This window comes from Dreissena polymorpha, chromosome 3 (assembly GCF_020536995.1).
Source record: "Dreissena polymorpha isolate Duluth1 chromosome 3, UMN_Dpol_1.0, whole genome shotgun sequence".
Classification (NCBI taxonomy): Eukaryota; Metazoa; Mollusca; class Bivalvia; order Myida; family Dreissenidae; genus Dreissena; species Dreissena polymorpha.
In genome coordinates, this window is record NC_068357.1 from 136,568,749 (window position 1) to 136,589,562 (window position 20,814).

Sequence of the window (20,814 nt, forward strand, 5' to 3'; positions counted from 1 at the left end):
ATCTTATGTATAAGGATAAACACGAATAAGAATTTCAGCATGATACTCGCTGATCTCCATAATTGTATACAAAGAATACACTTAGCGTTGTAAAACTTCTCGTACACAAAACAGAAAGTAGTCCTGAACCTGAACGCTGCATAGTAAAATATAGTTCACATTAAAATTGCACCTAGAAATATATGACCTTAGAAACTTAACACGGAATCATGGGCAGATATTCAAGACACGATCAACACTAAATGTGACATAACTATATATACAGTTCTCTGCATGCTCTGTCTACTGTGACAGAAATACCATTAGATAGTATCCAATAATATTTTTAAACAAATAAACAATTGAATCGTATAAACAAGATACATTTTAATGTTCATTAAGTCATTTATCAGATAAATACATGACAATAAGGTAGGTAATTCAATCAATTTTAAAGTTGCATGAATTGTCCTTCCTGTTCTCATAAAAATGTAAAGAGTTTGTGCCTTGTAGTACAAATCATTCTATATTCTACTAAGATTGAAAAGACAATAATGCGACCAACGAAAACCAAAATCACGTTTGAGTTTGAGTGATCTATACACTTATACATATTTATGTTTACGTTGTCATCCTGTCTTCGCATAACAGACATTTCAAATGTCTAATTCACACTCGAATTCACAAACAATAATCTTGGAACGTATACATTTTATATCATTCCAGCGATAATGATTACCCTTCTCTTGTATCTCTAAACAGTCCTCTCCATCATAATTATCGGTCGGATACTGACGCTTAAAATCGTTCGGTTCCTCATGATGCCAGTTTGTATACATGACAAACTGTCCACTGTGGTCCCATAGAAAATGTGATTTAAGCTTATGGTTAGTCGCACCAAGAAACATTTCTCCGTATTTGGAGAATGTGGATGTGAAGAAGTCATTTTCCCCCGAGCTGGTCACTTCTGGTAGGGTAGCGCCGTACTTTTGGCATTCTCTTCTTCCATCATAAAAGTCCATGCTGCTGTTCAGTTTAAAGTAGATTGAATTACCATATTTATGAGTTGTAAACGAAGCGAATTTGCTATTCGAAGTCTTGCAATCGTCGATCGATTTTAGAATTGGGGCTAGCTTTGCTTTATCAACTTTTGCTTCAATATCGTTTTTGTTTTTGTTGATTTCCGTATTTACTAACTGAAACTTTGCAAGTGCCTCGGATTTGATCATGAATCTTCCAACAATATCCGCTAGATCCTTCTTTACGTCGTTTACGTTTTTCATAACTTTTGCTTCAATATCGTTTTTGTTTTTGTTGATTTCCGCATTAATTAACTGTAACTGTGTCAGTGTCTCGGATTTGGTCATGACATTTCTCGCAATATCCGCTAGATCCTCCTTTACGTCTTCTAGTTGACTTTGTACATAAGACACGCTTTGTTCTATAATCGAGAAACTCTTCTTCAATGCCATTTTCTCCGAACTGAATCCACGTTGAATTACTTTATTCACATCTTCGGCTGCCTGAATCTTGCTTTTCGGATCTTCGCCCATAGTATTGGCTATTTGGAATGTGTTAATGTTACCGTTCGTACCCTGAAGTTCGCCAATTACACTCATGGTTACGTTTTTGACAACCATCGCAAGGTCTTGTTTAATCATCTCTATTTTAATGTCCATCATAACCTCAAGTGCGTCGATTTTCTTTTCCAAAGCATAAAATTGCCTTGATCCGACCGTAAAGGTTGCCAATAAAGTCATACTTAAAACGAACAGATTTAACACACACCCCATTCTGTTACTGGTGCTGAACGGCCTGAATAGAAAAAGTGTGTGAGAGCAAAATAAATTCCTGTACAAATATATACGGAACAATCGGCCCTTCAATGATGACATTCAACATTTTCCGATTGTAACGCCCATTTATAAATCACACTTTTATACTTGTTCGAAAATAATTTGGATTCGTCGGACAAAAAGCTTTCAGCCTTCAGATTAAGAGAAGGTATTAGATATTCATACATGATTGTATTGCCTTCAGATTAAGAGAAGGCGGAGTTCAAAATAGCCAATAACCAGCAAGACAAACTATATGTTAAAGACACACGAACATGTTTACTCAAGAGGGGAAGAACTCACACTGCATTGGCTAAATTAGGAACGATTTATCAAGAACGTTTAAGTGGATAAAGAAAATCACTGCGCGCACTCGTGTCTTAAGTTGTTTTGAATGTATGCGATATCGTTAAATGGTTCTTGCTATTTTACTTATAACAAGAGTACGTTCTACGAATTGTGGACGCTTGACTTTTTCCTACGTTTAAAAAGCCTTTGCCTTCATAGTGAAATACATGTAGCTTCATTGTAATGACAACTCAATACCGGTCACAGTTTCCAGTATTTGGTCTATAGCGATGTTGTGTATACAATGAAACAAAAACCATGTATTTAATCGTCCCAACTTTATTATTTTTGAGCTACGTTGAAATTGACCCTAACTTTACCCACTAATTATTAAATCTATGACGAGGTCAGAATATACAGTAACCATGTATTTTAATTCATGTACTATTACTACAACAATAACTGATACTGCTATTACTACTAATACTAATGCTATACATAGTACTGCTACTACTACAACAACTACTACTGTTATTATTACTACTACTGCTATTACTACTACTACTACTACTACTTCTACTACTACTACTACTACTACTACTACTACTACTACTACTACTACTACTACTACTACTACTACGACTACTACTACTACTACTACTACTACTACTACTACTACTACTACTACTACTACTACTACTACTACTACTACTACTACTACTACTACTACTACTACTACTACTACTACTACTACTACTACTACTACTACTACTACTACTACTTCTACTACTACTGCTGCTGCTGCTGCTGCTGCTACTACTACTTCTACTACTACTACTACTACTACTACTACTACTACTTCTACTACTACTACTACTACTACTACTACTTACTACTACTACTACTACTACTACTACTACTACTACTACTACTACTACTACTACTACTACTACTACTACTACTACTACTACTACTACTACTACTACTACTACTACTACTACTACTACTACTACTACTACTACTACTACTACTACTACTACTACTACTACTACTACTACTACTACTACTACTACTACTACTACTACTACTACTACTACTACTACTACTACTACTACTACTACTACTACTACTACTACTACTACTACTACTACTACTACTACTACTACTACTACTACTACTACTACTACTACTACTACTACTACTACTACTACTACTACTACTACTACTACTTCTACTACTACTGCTGCTGCTGCTGCTGCTGCTACTACTACTTCTACTACTACTACTACTACTTCTACTACTACTACTACTACTTCTACTACTACTACTACTACTACTACTACTACTACTACTTCTACTACTACTACTACTACTACTACTACTACTACTACTACTACTACTACTACTACTACTACTACTACTACTACTACTACTACTACTACTACTACTACTACTACTACTACTACTACTACTACTACTTCTACTACTACTAAATCTACTGCTTAATTGTATGTCTCACAAAATAGCATATGATAATTTAATTTCATATATAGAAGTATATAAAACTGATACAATGTAAATAATTAGAACTGAGTTAACGTTATCTACAGCCGGGTCATTAAACTGATCGGTTCTTATTTATAATTCCTTTCGCATTGTTTTCGGTCATATTTATTGGTGAAGTTAAACAAACATTATGCACGGTTTATATGGGTTTCATTAAAGGCATGCATGATATTATAAATGTATTTAAATTTTGATAATTATTGAAACTGTCAAATGACATTGCAGTTATTAAATTAGGACATCGCAACAGTTTTTATTACAAAATGTGTTTCTATTTGCCTTGAGTTAAATATTCTTTTTCCTTGTCAACAGGTATTTCCTCCACTCTTTGGTATGTCAAATGGTTTTGTGGAAAAACTTAAGTGCACACTTCCAGAGCTCAACAATTATTACACTTTGCCTTCAATACTTGAAATAGATACACGTACGTTGTTCGACAAACTGGCCGTGAGAAGTCCTCTCTAATGAGTAGCTTTTGAGAAGTCCTCTCTAATGAGTAGCTTTAAGTGTTTACGTGTCATCCACGTGCAACTGAACTTAGTAAAACGCTTAACGTTATTCTCTGACACTACCAAGATCCTTTAAGTATTTAAGTGTTCTATTTCTACATACTTTCTTCAGTATGTTGTTGAACGTTTCATAGAACAATTACACACTTCCTAACATAAATATTAATGAATCAAATATGAAATGGTATGATTTTATATGATAAATGAAGTGGGTATTATATTATAATTGTTATTATAATTAATGACGTTAACATTAGATTATAGATATTGTACGTATAATATTTTCACCATAAAATTAAATTGTATTAATCAAATGCATTTTGTTGTTTTGATAAATCCTAAAACCATTTTATTTAATACTTCTTTTTATGATGTTGAGATATACATTTTCCAATATTCTCTACTTCATTACAACTATAGGTGTCAATGCGATATTGAGCTTCCCCGTGTTTCCTTTTTTGCCTATTGATTAAAGGTGGCGCTAAGGGAAAAATGTGACTGTGTTATGATAGTGTTTCGTTTAAGCCGCTCGATGGTTCACACTTTCGACGTCTGCATTACAACCGCGATAACGCGATGCGATGAAACGAAATCACGATTCAAGGTAACCATTATGATAAGGCAAAGTATTTATATCGCAATCGTGCATCTTCATCTCGTGCCCTCACTATCGTATATTGAAACTGCCCCTTTTTAACTAAAAAGTTGGAATAACCGAAAAAAGCGAGATTGCAAACTTGAATCTGATATATAAAATTGCACGTTAACATCGTAGTTTTGTTGCAACATCGCATCGTCAGTTCTGACTTTCGACCGATGATTTGTAAGAACGCGAAATCGCTATGAGTTATGCCGAAGATTGCGTAATGATATATCGCGATATCGAGTCGTGTTTTACCGATTTTGTTTAAAACAGACTGGGAGACTTATTTCGCACTCTTGCATGTGGGTTAAAGTTGCACTGGTACACTTATGGATAACAGTATGCTACGGTATGTGGCATATTTGGTTTCCGCCCACTTTAAATCTTAGCCGTGGATTTCTTTTCAACGAAAAATGCAATGAAAGAGGAAACTTGCCACTTTGACGATTCTTAACACAAATGCATTAAATCCCGTTGTCGAGGAGCGAGGCTCATCCGCAAAATGCTACTTTCTGAACTGGGACACTTATGAGCCTGCAACGATAGTTGACACTTCAGATGGTGTATAGGAATAATGGGTCTAGAACCTGCATACTGTAAAAAAACAATCCAGATAGTGTATAGGAATAATGGGTCTAGAACCTGCATACTGTAAAATAACAAGCCAGATGGTGTATAAGAATAATGGTCTAGAACCTGCATACTGTAAAATAACAAGCCAGATAGTGTATAGGAATAATGGGTCTAGAACCTGCATACTGTAAAATCACAGTCCAGATGGTGTATAGGAATAATGGGTCTATGACCTGCATACTGTAAAGTCACAATCCAGATGGTGTATAAGAATAATGGTCTAGAACCTGCATACTGTAAAATCACGAACCAGATAGTGTAAAGGAATAATGGGTCTATGACCTGCATACTGTAAAATCACAATCCAGATGGTGTATATGAATAACGGGTCTAGAACCTACAAACTGTATAATAACAATCCAGATGGTGTATAGGAATAATGGTTCTAGAACCTGCATACTGTAAAATCACAATCCAGATGGTGCATAGGAATAATGGTTCTAGAACCTGCATACTGTAAAATCACAATCCAGATGGTGTATAGGAATAATGATTCTAGAACCTGCATACTGTAAAATCACAATCCGTATGGTGTATAGGAATACTGGTTCTAGAACCTGCATACTGTAAAATCACAATCCAGATGGTGTATAGGAATAATGGTTCTAGAACCTACATACTGTAAAATCACAATCCAGATGGTGTATAGGAATAATGGGTCTAGAACCTGCATACTGTAAAATCAAAATCCAGATGGAGTATAGTAATAATGGGTCTAGAACCTGCATACTGTAAAATCAAAATCCAGATTGTGTAAAGGAATAATTGGTCTAGAACCATCATACTGTAAAATCACAATCCAGATGGAGTATAGGAATAATGGGTCTAGAACCTGTATACTGTAAAATCACACTCCAGATATTGTATTGGAATAATGGGTCTAGAACCTGCATACTGTAAACTCCGAATCCAGATGGTGTACAGGAATAACGGATCTAGAACCTACATACTGTTAAATAACAATCCAGATGGTGTATAGGAATAATTGGTCTAGAACCTGTATACTGTAAAATCGCACTCCAGATAGTGTATTGGAATAATGGGTCTAGAAACTGCATACTGTAAAATCGCAATCCAGATGGTGTACAGGAATAACGGGTCTAGAACCTACATACTGTATAATAACAATCCAGATGGTGTATAGGAATAATTGGTCTAGAACCATCATACTGTAAAATCAAACTTCAGATGGTGTATAGAAATCATGTGTCTAGAACCTGTATACTGTAAAATCACAATCAAGATGGCGTTAAGGAATATTGGGTCTAGAACCTGCATACTGTAAAATCACAATCCAGGATGGTGTATAGGAATAATGGGTCTAGAACCTGCATATTGTAAAATCACAGTCCCGACGATGCATATGAATAATGGGTCTTGAACCTACATACTGTAAAATCACACTCCAGATGGTGTATAAGAATAATGGGTCTAGAATCTGCATACTGTAAAATCACAGTCCCGATGGTGTATAAGAATAATGGGTCTTCAACCTGCATACTGTAAAATCAAACTCAAGATAGTGTATATGAATAATTGGTCTAGAACCTGCATACTGTACAATCACAATCCAGATGGTGTATAGGAATAATGGGTCTAAAACCTGCATACTGTTAAACCACAACCCAGATGGTGTATAAAAATAATGGGTCTAGAACCTGAATACTGTACAATCAAAATCAAGATTGTGTATGAGAATAATGGGTGTAGGACCTGCATACTGTAATTTCACAATCCAGATGGTGTATAGGAATAATGAGTCTAAAACATACTGTAAAATCACACTCCAGATAGTGTATAGGAATAATGGGTCTAGAACCTGCATACTGTAAAATCACAGTCCAGATGGTGTATAGGAATAATGGGTCTAGAACCTGCATACTGTAAAATCACAATCCAGATGGTGTATAGGAATAATGGGTCTAGAACCTGCATACTGTAAAATCACAGTCCAGATGGTGTATAGGAATAATGGGTCTAGAACCTGCATACTGTAAAATCACAATCCAGATGGTGTATAGGAATAATGGGTCTAGAACCTGCATACTGTAAAATCACACTCCAGATGGTGTATAGGAATAATGGGTCTAGAACCTGCATACTGTAAAATCACAATCCATATGGTGTATAGGAATAATGGGTCTAGAACCTACATACTGTAAAATCACAGTCCAGATGGTGTATAGGAATAATGGGTCTAGAACCTGCATACTGTAAAATCACAATCCAAATAGTGTATAGGAATAATGGGTCTAGAACCTGCATATTTTAAAATCACAATCCAGATAGTGTATAGGAATAACGAGTTTAGAACCTACATACAAATGAAAAACCTAGAGGCGCAAGTCTCAAAAAATGCAATACATCAAGAGCGTGTAGAGTGGCAAAACAAAAGGTCAAACCTAAAGATATATAACATAGATCAATCCCCAAATGAGAGTGCTGATGAAACAGAAACAAAGGTAAAATCCTTCCTCACACGTGATCTTGGTATTCCGGAGTCGGAGATTAACATGGAGCGCGTTTACCGGCTTCCCTCACATAACTCGCCAAACCCCGTATTTATTGAACTCAGCAGTGCCAAAACAAGAGATAAAATTTTGAAAATCTTCAAAGATAAACGCAAATGCGGAGCAAACATATCGATCCGTGTCGGCGAGGACCTCCCACAGCGCATAGCCCAGGCGCGATCCGGCCTTTATCATCTAATGAAAGAGAGTATCGACAATCAAAAGCAGGCCTATTTCAAGTATGACTACCTTATTGTAAAAGGTAAAACGTACGTTTTTGATCCGTTACTCAAAATACCAGTACTCGTCCCGGAACCGCGAAAAGAGAGGACAGCGTTTATCGAACCGGGTTCGAATGCCGAAATTTCAAATGCATAGGGTGCCGGCCAACGTCCAAAATACAAGCTCGAACTGTGCTCCTTGAACATAAGAGGATTAAATAAATTTGTAAATAGTTACACCTTTGTATCATATTGTGAAGGCTTTGATATTATCACATTAAATGAAACTTGGCAAATCGAACGCAACAAATTCAAAGATTTGTTACCGGGGTTCGTTAACTTCGAAAGTATTAGACCGGCTGGTAAAGGATGCCGTGGTTCTGGAGGAATATGCGTGTTCGTTAAATCGTGGCTAGTTGAAAATAAACTTATAAAACAAATATACAGTGAATTCAAAGAATGTGTTGTATTACTTATAGACAAAACCCTTAACAATAACAAAACGGATATCGTACTATACGCCACATACATTGCTCCTGAAGGATCGCCGATATATGACTTCCGGAATGGAAACGGTATAAACATATTACAAGAGAAATTGACAGCTATTACATCTGACTTGCCAAATACGTCGTTTGTTATCGCGGGAGACTTAAATGCGCGCGTGAAGGATTTAGAGGACTATATTCCCTCTGATGATTTAGACTTTATTTTTAACGATTCCATTGATTATCCCAGTGATACTTTTCAAATTCCGAGAAAAAGCCGAGACACAGTGCTTAACAGTTTTGACCAGTCTTTAATTGAACTTTGCTGTACTCACGACGTTCATATAGTAAACGGCCGTACTAAAAGTGATCCGAACGGAGATTATACGTGTTCCGCCAATCAAGGGAATAGTGTTGTGGACTATTTTCTTATGTGTCTAGAACCTGCATACTGTAAAATCACAATCCAGATGGTGTATAGGAATAATGGGTCTAAAACCTACATACTGTAAACTCACAATCTAGATGGTGTATAGAAATAATGGGTCTAGAACCTGCATACTGTAAAATCACAATCTAGATGGTGTATAGAAATAATGGGTCTAGAACCTGCATACTGTAAAATCACAATCCAGATGGTGTTTAGGAATAACGGGTCTAGAACCTACATACTGTAAAATCACATTCCAGATGGTGTATAGGAATAATGGGCCTAGAACCTTCATACTGTAAGATCAAACTTCAGATGGTGTATAGGAATAATGGGTCTAGAACCTTCATACTGTAAGATCATTTATATTCGTCGGCATAAATTTCGAGTTTGAAAAATGACTTTTTTGTGAATACGGGGATTTCTGATATAGCAAAAAAGATGAGGAATTTTCGTTGGTCATTTTCCGATTTGTTTATGTTAAATTCGTTGAACGGTAAACACCCACGAATTAAACGACAAGTAATGGTCAAGAAATATTTATGATTTGACAGTAATTGCAGCTACGATTTAGAACCCCAGACATGGGGTGTAGCCGGTGTACACTTCAGAACACAATGCTGGTTCTAAAATACGTTTGATGAAACCACTGATGCGTTAACACGGAACATGATAGAGGGCATTAAAGAACAACCTTCAACACATTTTTGTTGTTTATTTTTTGTTTGCATGTTCTTGCGTTAACATTTTCACTAACAATGAAAACAGAGAGCTTTTACAACACGGCAACAATAACTAAGCAGCAAGTGTTAACTAGCCAAAAGTATGCTGGCAACAAATAAACATACATTTATCAATGTGGGTTTTACGATTTCCATACCACGACAAATGTGTATACATAATATACTTATTGTATTTTTAACAGCAAAAGTCATGTGAATGACCATTATTAGATAAGACACTGTTCATACTTAATCAATCTTTTTTAATAATGAACACTTTTCTTATCATATGAATGAACGTAATAACATATTAAATTTAAATATAATGGATTATAAAAAATGTACATACATGTATATGATTAATATTTATTACTTACTCTACTACCAATACCATGTATTATATGACGTTTAAGGATCTATATGGTATTTATGTTGTGTGTTCAACATTTTCTCAAGGAAGTTTTACATTGTAAACACACAGAAAAAATACAAATGTGAACATAGAAATGTTTATAAAACATTACGGAAAAACATCCAACTTCAATAAGTGACAAACATGGAAGGACACGATACGTATTCTGATTATGTCTTTTCAGAATGCAGATTTGATGTAAGCGTTCATATCATCATCTACTTTGAACTGAACTTCACTCCCTTACATTTTTGCCAAGAAGTTGGAACTATGCCAGATATTTGACACATTAATTATGACAATAGATCTTACAGGAACTGAAAGTTTAATACATTCCTGAGAGAACATTAAATATCCTATCTTTGTATCGAAACTGAAAGAAATAGGATATTTAAGATACCACCCTATCAGAGTACTCGTAATGTAGGATATATTTTTTATCACAAACTGCATTTTAAAAAGGAAAGTGTACAAAACATTTTAGTCCATCGGATTTCACAAGGATTTCAAGGAATCGTCTTGAAACGTTTCAACAATGCAAACAATTTTTTTAGATTTAAAAAAAACATAAAATGAGAAAGAACATATATGAAAGTGAAAATAAAAATAAATATCACAGACTTAGTACAAGTATACCAATAGTGTACAGGTTTTGACTTCAATACAAATCAACAGTGAGTGTAATACTATCTTATAATTAAAGTTACTTGTAAGGTTGTATTTTATACCAAGGATGATTTTCAACTTTCAATACATTATTGTAAACAATAGCAAACAATTAAACTCCAGAAGCTCTATCAGGGGAGGAATTTTTGTTTCTACATGGTGTATTAATTTATTTTATAACAGAACATAAAGTATAAAACAAAAATAATGAAAAATAGGATCAAAGCATTAAAATGGCCAATGCAAAGTATTATGGTTAAAACGGGTTTGAGGGCTTTGTGTCAGTAGAAAACGCGTCTATATGAATATATCTGATTCATAAATATGATGTATAAATAAATTTGTTCCAAACTTATACACATTGCTGGTTTCATAGCTGAACATCATATAAATAAATGCTGTTCAATTCAAATATAAACATTGATAGGTAAGTTTTACTTCTTTACTAAACGAAGAGATCTGTAAACAGTTCTGTGAAAACCAACCAACATCAAGCTTTGATCTTCTGTTTTGACTACCAATGGTCAGGTCTATACCAATCAGTGGAGAATCAGTACATATAACATAACGTAGAACAATTATATGCATAATACCAACATATTAATTTTTGTTGTTTAGTATCATTAAATAAGTCACATCTTGTAAATGAAAATGACTTTCAATTAAGCACAATTTATCTTATCTGGTTTTATTTTGTTCTGCAAGTATCCAGATCTTTTTGCCTTGCAAACTACAAATATATATATACTTTTATTTCATTTAAAAAAAAAATTTTTTTTCGATAAAATTCATCAAAAATGTTCAGTTAAGAAGAAAGTAAAACATAAAATTTTGAATTGATTAGATCATGAATACCATTGACAATAAATAGAAAAATATGTAAATGAAGTTTTGTCTATATTAAACATAAACGTGAAAAACAGGCCTAACAATAATAAATTTAATGACCTATCTAAAAGCTTACTATAAGGTAGTGTTTGAAACCTTTTGGTATCAACAAAATGACCTAGACGCAAGAATCCAGATGTTTAGGCCTTGCAATTGCTAAAATAATGTTCTACATTTCATCACTTGGAAATTTAACTGTAAAGTGTATATAGCACATGACATAACCACCTTTGGCTTACAAGTTTCTATCTAACATATGTTTGAGAGGCAGATATGTGATTGGAATCCAAGTCCTGCCATAGTTCTTGGAAGCTCTTAAGCCTGTTTTACCAAGATTAGCTAAATCTTAATATTTTCATATTGCAATTAAGTTTGCTATTATAATGATTCTAAGTGAAATGACATATGTAATGCAGAAACTGTTTGTCTGATAATCACACTTTCAGATATTTTGGGCCATTGACCTACAAATAAACTATTGCAATTGTCATACGTAGAGATACATTGTTTTGTAACAGAACATTTAATTTATTGATGAAACAAGACTATTGCCAAGCAATATAAGTCCCCTACCGGTGAAACTCCACCATTTCAGCAATATTTCTAGTCTATTTGTTGCCATAGCAACCAGAATTCTTGACGTAGGAACAAAATGAAATGACGTGCATAATCTCCATATTGCCATCTATCCATGTTTCAAGTTTCATCAAAATATATGACAAACTTTTAAAGTTAATGCAGGATCCACTATTTTTAGCAATATTTCTAGTCTATTTGTAAAATATTTCTAGTCTATTTGTTGCCATAGCGACCAGAATTCCAGACGTAGGAACAAAATGAAATGACGTGCATAATCTCCATATTACCATCTATCCATGATTCAAGTGTCATGAAAAAATATGAAGAACTGGTCATATCATCTCATCATTTCTGTGATGTTCAAGTTATGTTGGAGGTAAATATTCACCATTGCAGACTAAATAATTCCAGCCAATTAGGTTGTCTGAGACCATGTTGTACATGACATAAATAAACCACCATGTTACCCTTATCATAGATGTCTCAAATAAATTAACATGTGTGATTTATCACATTGTTCATTCATTGCCGATTCATGTCTATGATTACATGATATACTACCTAAATAATATTGCACAATTATGTTTTGAAACTTTTGACAACAAGCAAACTGACATATATATGAAAATAAATGTAATAAAATTGTCAAAAAGTCTTCAACAAGAACATATGTACACATTCAGTTAACAGTTCATTCTTCCAAGGAAATTTTGATAGATATATATTGCCATAAATGAGTGCCTTACGCAATATGAAATGACATATCCAGTCAAGAGACATGACTTTTCTAATACCGGGTACCTGCATTTTTGTTCAAGATGCAATTGCTTGAATTTGCGTACAACGAGCCTTTTTGAACTCAAGTTATGGTTTAAAATAATATACAACAAAATCAGGTTAAAATGAACCTTATTTGTGATGGAAGAACTTTAACATAGAGAATTGAATCGCTTCATATAAAATTTTCAGATTTTTTTAGCATGAAGCATTAAAATTGTTATTGAAGCCTGACACACCTTTGAAATGTTGTTATGTTTTGTTGTTGCCTAGAATTATTTATGAAATTCGAATCCATTTTTATGGCACGATAACTTGTTCATGTATTGCAAAGAAAATGAGGATGACCAAATGAAAAATGAATGGTTTTTACATGGAATGTTGAAGACTAATGCAAACACATAATTATGCGCAATTCAGCGAAATTTGGGTTTGATCAAATCACAAATAATATCAATATCCGGAAAACACAACATAAACAAGAGCTAAATGGTGATGGCATGGACAAAGAAATCATTTTTGAATCATAACAGTCCACTTACAGGTAAAGAACTTTAAAAAAACAAAAACATTAACACTCTGTCAACAACTCTCAGAAAAATTGATTGAAGTATTAAATGTAAATGTAGAGAAAAATAACATATTCCAGCAAATAGTCAAAGAAATGGGACATATCAACCCTTTTAAGAAATGCATGCACAAAAATGATCTCTTTATTTGCCTATGATTTTTTAAAGTGTATTTTTAGACAGTTCACTTAAAAAAGTTTTTTGAGACTGAATATTTTTTGTTGCGACTAAAATTAGTTTGTATGATTATATATACAATTTTGTTCAATAACCCATCTTTTTATTTTCAAGCAAGAAGGTGAAAAGTAATATTTTTCATGAAACCAAGTATCCTTCAAAAGCTGCATAACTATCACACATCAATTAATACATTGATTTAATGTATGAACATGAACAAGCTTAAAAAATGTATAAAAACAAATTCGAATAATTAACATGACAGTTTTAATTCATCAAAAACAAGCAACAATTATCATAGAAACCATCAGTAATAATTTGTAACACTAATATAATATAATTATAAATAAATAAATAATTAATAATTATCTTACACTGACTAAGTTACATAATGAAGTGTATATCATACAATACATTCATCGCTATAATAAGCAATCCATATATTAATTACATAATAATGAACATAAAACATGTTCTATTGCACACACATTTTGGAATGAAAGCTTAAAGGTCACATGACATATCATGATAGCTTAAAATACACCAATATTTTACCAATACACTGGCAAGCTATAAATAGCACACCCATTACAATGACACAATGCTTAATTATGACACTCACTTAAATGTCACAATTCACAACAAATTATGATTTCTAAGGTGATTGTATCATGAAAAAAAACACAAACTGGCATAATAAGTGCACAATCAGTAAATATATAGGACTGTACATAAGTTTGCTGCTTATAAGAATTAAGTAGTTTAGTTTGAACCTATTAATTTTAGGTTGACTGCATTTAAAGTACTTACTACTTATTGGAAACGCTCTCGAATCTGTTTCCTGGGCCTAGAACCAGTACTTAAGGGGAGATCTAGCGACTGCTCCCACAGTGGCAATGAACCAGTGACCTCCCGGTTGCTAGGCCGACATCATATCCATTGCGCCATGGCGACCTTCTTAAAGTAGTGTTTTGTACTCATTTTATGATTATTTATATAAGGGCAAGGCATTTTCCATACCATTTTAATGCCAAAATATAACATTTAATACCTTAACTACTCAAAATGTTGTTAAGTTTCAAAATAATCCTAGTTCAATAATTACTCAAATTAAACATTAATTATAATTGTGATAACACTGCTGACTCCAACATCAAAGGCATGATCTTAATGGGAGGTGACATGAAAGCTATTTATCTGCAAAATACCAGTAAAATACAGCAATATGCATATTAAACTTCCATGCAAGATGAAAACATTATTGTTTTTTAGGAAATTTTGTTAAAAATAAGCCTTCCATGATTTTACATTGATGATCTTTATCTGGCTTAAATTGTTCACAAAAGTTTTACAGATATTACACAAGTTTACATTAAGAAGACAATGCATACAATTATATTAAGTCACATATGACCATTTCTAATCAAAACAATACATACATACATAATTAAAGTAAAATAGCAGTCGTAAGTTGGTGTCAGCCTTTCAATGTATAATGTTTTTATTGAAATAAAAATGGTTAAAGAATTAGGCTTATATTTAGACAAACAATAAGTGTATGACTGTATGTATATTAACACCTTACAAACATTACTTTGCTACCTGCTAAACATCAAAACATTAATAGCTGTAATTAATTCAAATTTCAAGCACATTTAAACTTAGTCACAAAGTACTTCTGGATGAGAAAAATATGCTGAAAGCTGCTCTTTAAGCACTAAAGTTTGTTTTACCAATATTCAACATGACATCAAAATACAATTAAAGTTAAATAAAATATCATCTGTTTAAATTTTGCCACAAAGTTAATACAAAAGCATTTGCTACAATTCTTCTTAAATTAACCAGTTAACAAATGTAATCAGCCACCTGCAAAAATCATGACGGCATGTAATCACAAAAACCATTCAATTTGTTATTTTAATGCACACCAAAATGATCAGAAAATTTCTACAATCAGAATAATCTATACTGTACATGACAAATTGGTAAATCATGAGCATTCAAGATCAATGCATGTTCATGTTAATTAAAATGTATGTTAAATAGAAGCTTTGCCAAATAATCACCTCAAAAGTAAATTGATTAATCTTCTTACATTGGGCCTGAATGTCTAAAAAAAAGCTTTACACATGACATAAAAATATATTTAAATAGCTATGACCAGATTCCATTGCCTTTGACATACTTAAATGAACCAACTTCACAAGTGTTTTAAAAAAGAACTTACACATCAATAACAAGCAACACATGGGTGTGAGTGTCTATAAATAGCTTGACAGCTGTACTGAATGTCTTTAAATAGCTTCACCTATACACTGAATGTCTATAAATAGATTCACAAAGGAACTGTATGCACATACGGTAAGCAGCTTAACATATTTTCAGATTGACTAGCTCAACATTTGACCGTGTAATATCCATAAGCAATTTATTTAACAATATCTTAAGGTTATTTAAAGAACTTTACATCTGATGTACATAATCAACTTTGGACACGGAAGTAAAATCGTCTTCGGAAAATTTCAATGTCTTGAACTGATTATTTGTGTCATTTATATGGGAACCTGCTTCCTTCTTGCCAATTTTGATCTGAAAGAAAACACATTTTTTGTTAATAATATATATTATAATGAAAATCAATTTAAAATGCTGTCATTATAGAGGCATGATTATATAAATGGCTACGTACGCCAGAATATATAATACATTATATTATTACTAATAGGCTGTTGTATCAACACTTTTCCATCATTGTTTATTGTAATATTATGTGTTTAATAGTATGTTTTCTGTATATATTTTCCCTCAAACGAAATAAAGTTACTGTATGACATTAACTTCACTTCCTATGATTTTGTTTACATTGACACTACTGATAAAGGCTATGACAAAAACATGTTTAGTGGTATAAAAATAATTAATTAATAAACAAAAGTAACTTTTTTGCATGGATTATTTTATTTTATTGCCACTGTTATGGCAGCTTTCCTAGAAAGAATAATTTTGGAAGGGAAAACATACAAGTTTTATTTATATATTGAAGAAAAGAAATTTCAATGTTCTTGAAAAGCATAACTTGAGAATATATTGACCAAGTTAAAGCAGTGAAATTACTAAGAACAAGTAACTACTACTACAAATATAACAAACGACACCAATATGTACCTTATTTGTCCTGCTAGCAGTGGGTTGATGGCGTACAACCAATCATGGAATTCCTTGTCATCAGGTGTCTGCAGGAGGAAGCCACGGTAACGGGTCAGCACGGTGAATGTGTTGCGGGCCTGAAATCAATGTGATCAACTCTTAAAACTTTTTTCCCGCTCCAATATACATTTTGACCTGTTTATAGTCAGCAAGAAAATCTAGTTAACTTTTTCCCCCAAAGGAAGCAAAGTGAAAATGGCTTTAGCAACCAGCATAAAACCAGAACAGACTGCGAGTAACTCGCAGTCTGTTCAGGTTTAATGCTGTTTGCTGCTCATCAGTATCTAAGGGTTGGAAAAGAAGCCTTTAAAACTTTAATCTTGTAGGAAAGGTCTTCAATTAAATGTAACTTTTTAAGGGACTACAAACATGTCAAAATACGTATCTATGTTGTAAATGGTTAAATTAGAGACTTTTCTTAATAGATAACTTTTAAAGGCTTCATTTCAAACCATAGAATACTGATGAGCAGCAAAGAGAAACCTGAACAGGCTGTGAGTAATTTGCAAGCTGTTCTGGTCTGTGTTGGTTGCAAAAGCCATTTTCTGTTCGTTTCTGAGTGGGAAGGAGTTTATCAAAGAAGATCATCTGCCATGATTTACTCAAAATTTGTGAAATGTCATTATTTTGGTGTCATCACATAAAAGCCATGCAATGCTAGGTCGGCATCTAAGCTACCAATTCAGAATATTTCAGCACAACTTCCCAACCAAAACTCAAGTTTTTGAGCGGAAATATGGAACGCCGTCACTGACTTCATATGACTGTTGTCGTTGTTTGCAGTACATTAATCATTATTTTCAGTGGAATATACATTATGCTTTGTGCAATTTTCTTAACGTTCGGTACATTTGTCATTGTATGCAGTTAAAACATTACGCAAAGTAGTAACAACATTATGTTCTGTCCAAACTTCTTGACATAATGTGTAGTAGTTTTATCATTATGCGCTGTGCAAACGTCTTTACGTTCGGTACAATCGTCATTACGTGCAGCAGTTACATCATAATGTGCAGAAGTAACAACATTACGTGCTGTGCAAACTTCTTTCCGTTCAGTACATTCGTCATGACTCATTATGTGTAGTAGTTTTATCATGCTGCGCTGTGCAAACGTCTTTACGTTCGGTACATTCCTCATTACGTGCAGCAGTTACATCATTAAGTGCAGTAGTAACAACATTACGTGCTGTGCAAACTTCTTTCCGTTCCGTACATTCGGCACAAATGTACCGAACGTAAAGACGTTTGCACAGAACATAATGATAAAACTACTACACATAATGAGTCATGCCGAATGTACCGAACGGAACGAAGTTTGCACAGCACGTAATGTTGTTACTACTGCACATAATGATGTTACTGCTGCATGTAATGACAAATGTACCGAACGTAAAGACGTTTGCACAGCGCATAATGATAAAACTACCACACATAATGAGTAATGACGAATGTACCGAACGGAAAGAAGTTTGCACAGCACGTAATGTTGTTACTGCTGCACGTAATGACGAATGTACCGAACGTAAAGACGTTTGCACAGCGCATAATGATAAAACTACCACACATAATGAGTCATGACGAATGTACCAAACGGAAAGAAGTTTGCACAGCACGTAATGTTGTTACTACTGCACATAATGATGTTACTGCTGCATGTAATGACAAATGTACCGAACGTAAAGACGTTTGCACAGCGCATAATGATAAAACTACTACACATAATGTTGAATGTACAGAACGTCAAGAAATTTGGACAGAACATAATGTTGTTACTACTTCGCGTAATGCTTCAACTACTGCATACAATGACGAATGTACCGAACGTAAAGAAAATTGCACAAAGCATAATGTATATTTCACTGAAAATAATGATTAATGTACTGCAAACAACGACAACAGTCATATGAAGTCAGTAATGGCGTTCCATAGAAACCATTTTTCTATTATTAGTGACAGTGACCATGCCCAAATAGACCTTAATAGAATTCCAAACTTAAACTATTGAGCAAAAGCCGTGTTCCTAGTTTTATTGACAGTCACCATGACCCAACTGGCCCCAAATTCCATCACATACTATTTTAAATTATAAGCTTGTTATATCCAAAGTTTTGTTAGGTTGGCAAAAGCAAAATTAAATTATCTACCCAAAGCCATCTGTGCTGATTTTTATGTCCCCCACTATAGTAGTGGGGGACATATTGTTTTTGCCCTGTCTGTTGGTCTGTTGGTCTGTCTGTTGGTCTGTCTGTTGGTCTGTCTGTTTGCGCCAACTTTAACATTTTGCAATAACTTTTGCTATATTGAAGATAGCAACTTCATATTTGGCATGCATGTGTTTCTCATGACGCTGCACATTTTGAGTGGTGAAAGGTCAAGGTCATCCTTCAAGGTCAGAGGTCAAATATATGTGGCCAAAATCGCTCATTTTATGAATACTTTTGCAATATTGAAGATAGCAACTTGATATTTGGCATGCATGTGTATCTCATGGAGCTGCACATTTTGAGTGGTTAAAGGTCAAGGTCATCCTTCAAGGTCAGAGGTCAAATATATGTGGCCCAAATCGCTTATTTTATAAATACTTTTGCAATATTGAAGATAGCAACTTGATATTTGGCATGCATGTGCATCTCATGGAGTTGCACATTTTGAGTGGTGAAAGGTCAAGGTCATCCTTCAAGGTCAGAGGTCAAATATATGTGGCCCAAATCGCTTATTTATATGAATACTTTTGCAATATTGAAGATAGCAACTTGATATTTGGCATGCATGTGTATCTCATGGAGCTGCACATTTTGAGTGGTGAAAGGTCAAGGTCAAGGTCATCCTTCACAAGGTCAAGGTCATCCTACAAGGTCAAACATCATATAGGGGGACATTGTGTTTCACAAACACATCTTGTTTCCATTTTAAGCAACAGTTACCTTCACGTTTACACATCTAAACCCAAATGCAAAGTTAGGTCAGCATGAAAGTTACCTATAAACTCAAGTTAATGAGCGGAAACCATTTTTCCAATTTTAGTAACAGTGACCCTAACCTTTATCAGACGAGGCACATATACTATGCCAATCTAGGTCTCAATTGAAGCTTGCTTTATCCTTAGGTTCATCAACATTGGAAAATGCAAAGATAAGTATTGGCTAGAAACTTTAAACTGTTTGACCAACTAGCTAAACTTACGATATAATCTGATCTTATAAACCATGACTTTCAAAGTAATTGAAATCCTGATTAATAAAGATACCTAATGATAATCTACACACTAAATACTCTAAGAAAGCGGTCAGATATTTTTAAATTAAACAACACTTGTGGAGCCACAGTGATGAACACACATAATAACCCAATACAACAAGATGTGTTTGTGAAACACAATGTCCCCCTATATGACGTTTTACCTTGAAGGATGACCTTGACCTTTCACCACTCAAAATGTGCAGCTCCATGAGATACACATGCATGCCAAATATCAAGTTGCTATCTTCAATATTGCAAAAGTATTCATAAAATGAGCGATTTTGGCCACATACATTTGACCTCTGACCTTGAAGGACCTTGAAGGATGACCTTGACCTTGACCTTTTTCACCACTCAAAATGTGCAGATCCATGAGATACACATGCATGCCAAATATCAAGTTGTTATATTCAATATAGCAAAAGTTATTGCAAAATGTTAAAGTTGGCGCAAACCAACCGACCAACCAA

General features: G+C 33.9%; 2 protein-coding genes across 7 annotated transcripts in view; both read right to left on the reverse strand.

Moving 5' to 3' along the window:
- Positions 1-351: 351 nt before the first annotated feature.
- On the reverse strand, positions 352-1,996 carry LOC127871604 (uncharacterized). Its single transcript, XM_052414700.1, has one exon. The coding sequence runs from the start codon at positions 1,872-1,874 to the stop codon at positions 636-638; it is 1,239 nt and encodes a 412-aa protein (XP_052270660.1). The 5' UTR covers positions 1,875-1,996; the 3' UTR covers positions 352-635.
- A 7,807-nt stretch (positions 1,997-9,803) lies between these two features.
- LOC127871600 (kinesin-like protein unc-104) overlaps positions 9,804-20,814 on the reverse strand; it is a 170,470-nt gene continuing 159,459 nt past the window's right edge. For all 6 annotated transcript variants that reach the window (XM_052414693.1, XM_052414694.1, XM_052414692.1 and 3 more), the window contains 2 exons: positions 17,061-17,179; positions 9,804-16,484 (listed from right to left, as the gene is read on the reverse strand). In XM_052414693.1, coding sequence (XP_052270653.1) covers positions 16,448-16,484; positions 17,061-17,179 — 156 coding nt within the window. In that variant the 3' untranslated portion in view covers positions 9,804-16,447. The remainder of the gene's footprint in view (positions 16,485-17,060; positions 17,180-20,814) is intronic.

Coding starts and splice junctions, on each gene's coding strand:
- LOC127871604 (XM_052414700.1), bottom strand. CDS start 1,874: ATGTCATCATTGAAGGGCCGATTGTTCCGTATATATTTGTACAGGAAT.